The sequence below is a fragment of the Otolemur garnettii genome, unplaced genomic scaffold (assembly GCF_000181295.1).
Source record: "Otolemur garnettii isolate 467f Iridium unplaced genomic scaffold, OtoGar3 scaffold00025, whole genome shotgun sequence".
Lineage (NCBI taxonomy): Eukaryota > Metazoa > Chordata > Mammalia > Primates > Galagidae > Otolemur > Otolemur garnettii.
In genome coordinates this window covers 20952906-20955013 of record NW_003852420.1, presented here as the reverse complement: position 1 = coordinate 20955013, position 2108 = coordinate 20952906, and the positions used below count along the sequence as shown (strand labels likewise).

The following is a 2108-nucleotide window of genomic DNA, read 5'->3' as shown; positions in this document are numbered from 1 at the left end:
AAAAAAAATACTATATTCAGTGTTCAAGTGATAGAGCAAATATTGCCTTGTGAAATTATGTAACTACTATCAAAACTAATTGTAGCAAAGCAAATCTAAAAATACATTTCAAAAACATTTTCCCTGGAAAAATATCTCTTACTGGGAAGTATAACATATATTTACAATGTGTAAAGTTGTTCTAATCTAATCCTTCCAGCAGGTGTTAAAAATCCTTTTACTACAGGATGAATGGATCTAACCAGCTATTAGATATTTGGATAGGTTCAAAAAGGTACAAGCATCGTTATTTTGCTTTTATAATAAACAATAAGCTTGAGCACTAATAATTTAATAAAAGAAAAAAGAATAAAATTAATCCAACCCATTTACAGTCTAGGCTCCCACATCCTATTCCAAACAATAAAGTACTGAATTATACAGACCTTCTTCACTCAAAGGCCCAGTTGTCTCAGAGCTGCCCTGTCCACTATCTAAAGGACTGTCTGCTTCTTCTTGTGAATTGACTGCTGGAACATGAATTTCTAGATGAACCTAGAAAACAAAAATACACTGTGCATTAACCAGGAAGTGACAGAAAACTCCAGAAACATAAATGACACCCAAATCATCATGGAATTATCAACCTAAACTAAGAACCGATACAAAGATCCTTTCAAGGGATAACATTTAGAATCACTGGACAAGAGTCAAAAACTCATTTGTTCACCTTTAAATGATGCTAATAAAACCAACTCTTTGAGTAATGGTTAAAAAGCAAAAAAAAAGAAAGAAAAGAAAGAAAAGAACCAAGCAATTATGCTTTTTCTATGTGAACTGTTTCTCAACATATCCGAATGAATGAAGGCAAGTTTTTCCTTAGGGAAATATCCTCGTTAATCAATGAAGAACTGATATAATGAGATTATCACAATTTTAGTAACCCTCAATTAATAACCGACCTAGGCAATGACAATTAATGACTGCTAACATCACCAAAATAGAATAGGCTCAGCACCTGTAGCTCAGTGGCTAGGGGGCCAGCCACATACACCAGAGCTGGTGGCTTTGAACCTAGCCCAGGCCTGCCAAATAATAATCACAACTACAACCAAAAAATAGCCAGGTGTTGTGTCAGGCGCCTGTAGTCCAAGCTACTCGGGAGGCTGAAGCAAGAGAATCGCTTATAAGCCCAAGAGTTTGAGGTTGCTGTGAGCTGTGATGCTACAGCACTCTACTGAGGACAACATAGTGAGACTCTGTCTCATAAAATAAAAATAAAAGTACCCAACACCACCTATAAAGTATTCTTGCTAGAACAATCTAATCTGAATCTGATCAAGCCTCTAGTCCAGATCTAAATACCCATTTACAGGAACTAGAGGGAACAGAAGAACATGATGAATTACACCACAGAGAGGCAATCTAGATGTGGAAAACTGCACAAATCAAATTGGTTGGTTTCTTTAATAAACTTCAAAAATAAAAGAGGAACAGGGAAAGTTAATATAGAGGAGATATATAAAAATATATAGGCTGGGTGCAGTGGCTCATGCCTCTAATCCTAGCACACTGGGAGGCTGAGGTGGGAGCATCTCTTAACTCAGAAGTTCCAGACAAGCCTGAGTGAGACGTAGGAAAAACTGGCTGGGTGTTTTGGAGTGTGTCTGTAGTCCCAGCTACTTGGAAGGCTGAGGCAGGAGAATCATGTGAACCCAGTTATTTGAGAGTGCTGCGAATTAGGCTGACACCACAGCACTCTAGCCTGGGCAACAGAGACTGTCTCAAAAAAAAAAAATAATAATACATATATATACACACTTATGTATGTCTGGAACATTTAAATATGAAGACTTTGGACATTGGATTAAACCAAAACCAAGGTGGCACTTGTAGCTCAAGCGGATAAGGCACCAGCCACATACATCAGAGCTGGTGGGTTCAAATCCAGCCTGGGCCTGCCAAACAACAATGACAACTACAACCAAAAAATAGCCAGGCATTGTGGTGGGCACCTGTAGTCCCAGCTACTTGGGAGGCTGAGGCAACAGAACCACTTAAACCCAAGAGTTTGAAGTTGCTGTGAGCTGTGACTCCACAGCACTCTACCCAGAGCAATAGCTTGAGAC

At 38.7% G+C, this 2108-nt stretch overlaps 1 protein-coding gene across 1 annotated transcript in view; it reads right to left on the bottom strand.

Annotated features, from left to right (window-relative positions):
- CLSPN (claspin) overlaps nucleotides 1-2108 on the bottom strand; it is a 35495-nt gene that overhangs the window by 30965 nt on the left and 2422 nt on the right. Inside the window, exon 2 of the mRNA XM_003788266.3 lies at nucleotides 426-534. Coding sequence (XP_003788314.1) covers nucleotides 426-534 — 109 coding nt within the window. The remainder of the gene's footprint in view (nucleotides 1-425; nucleotides 535-2108) is intronic.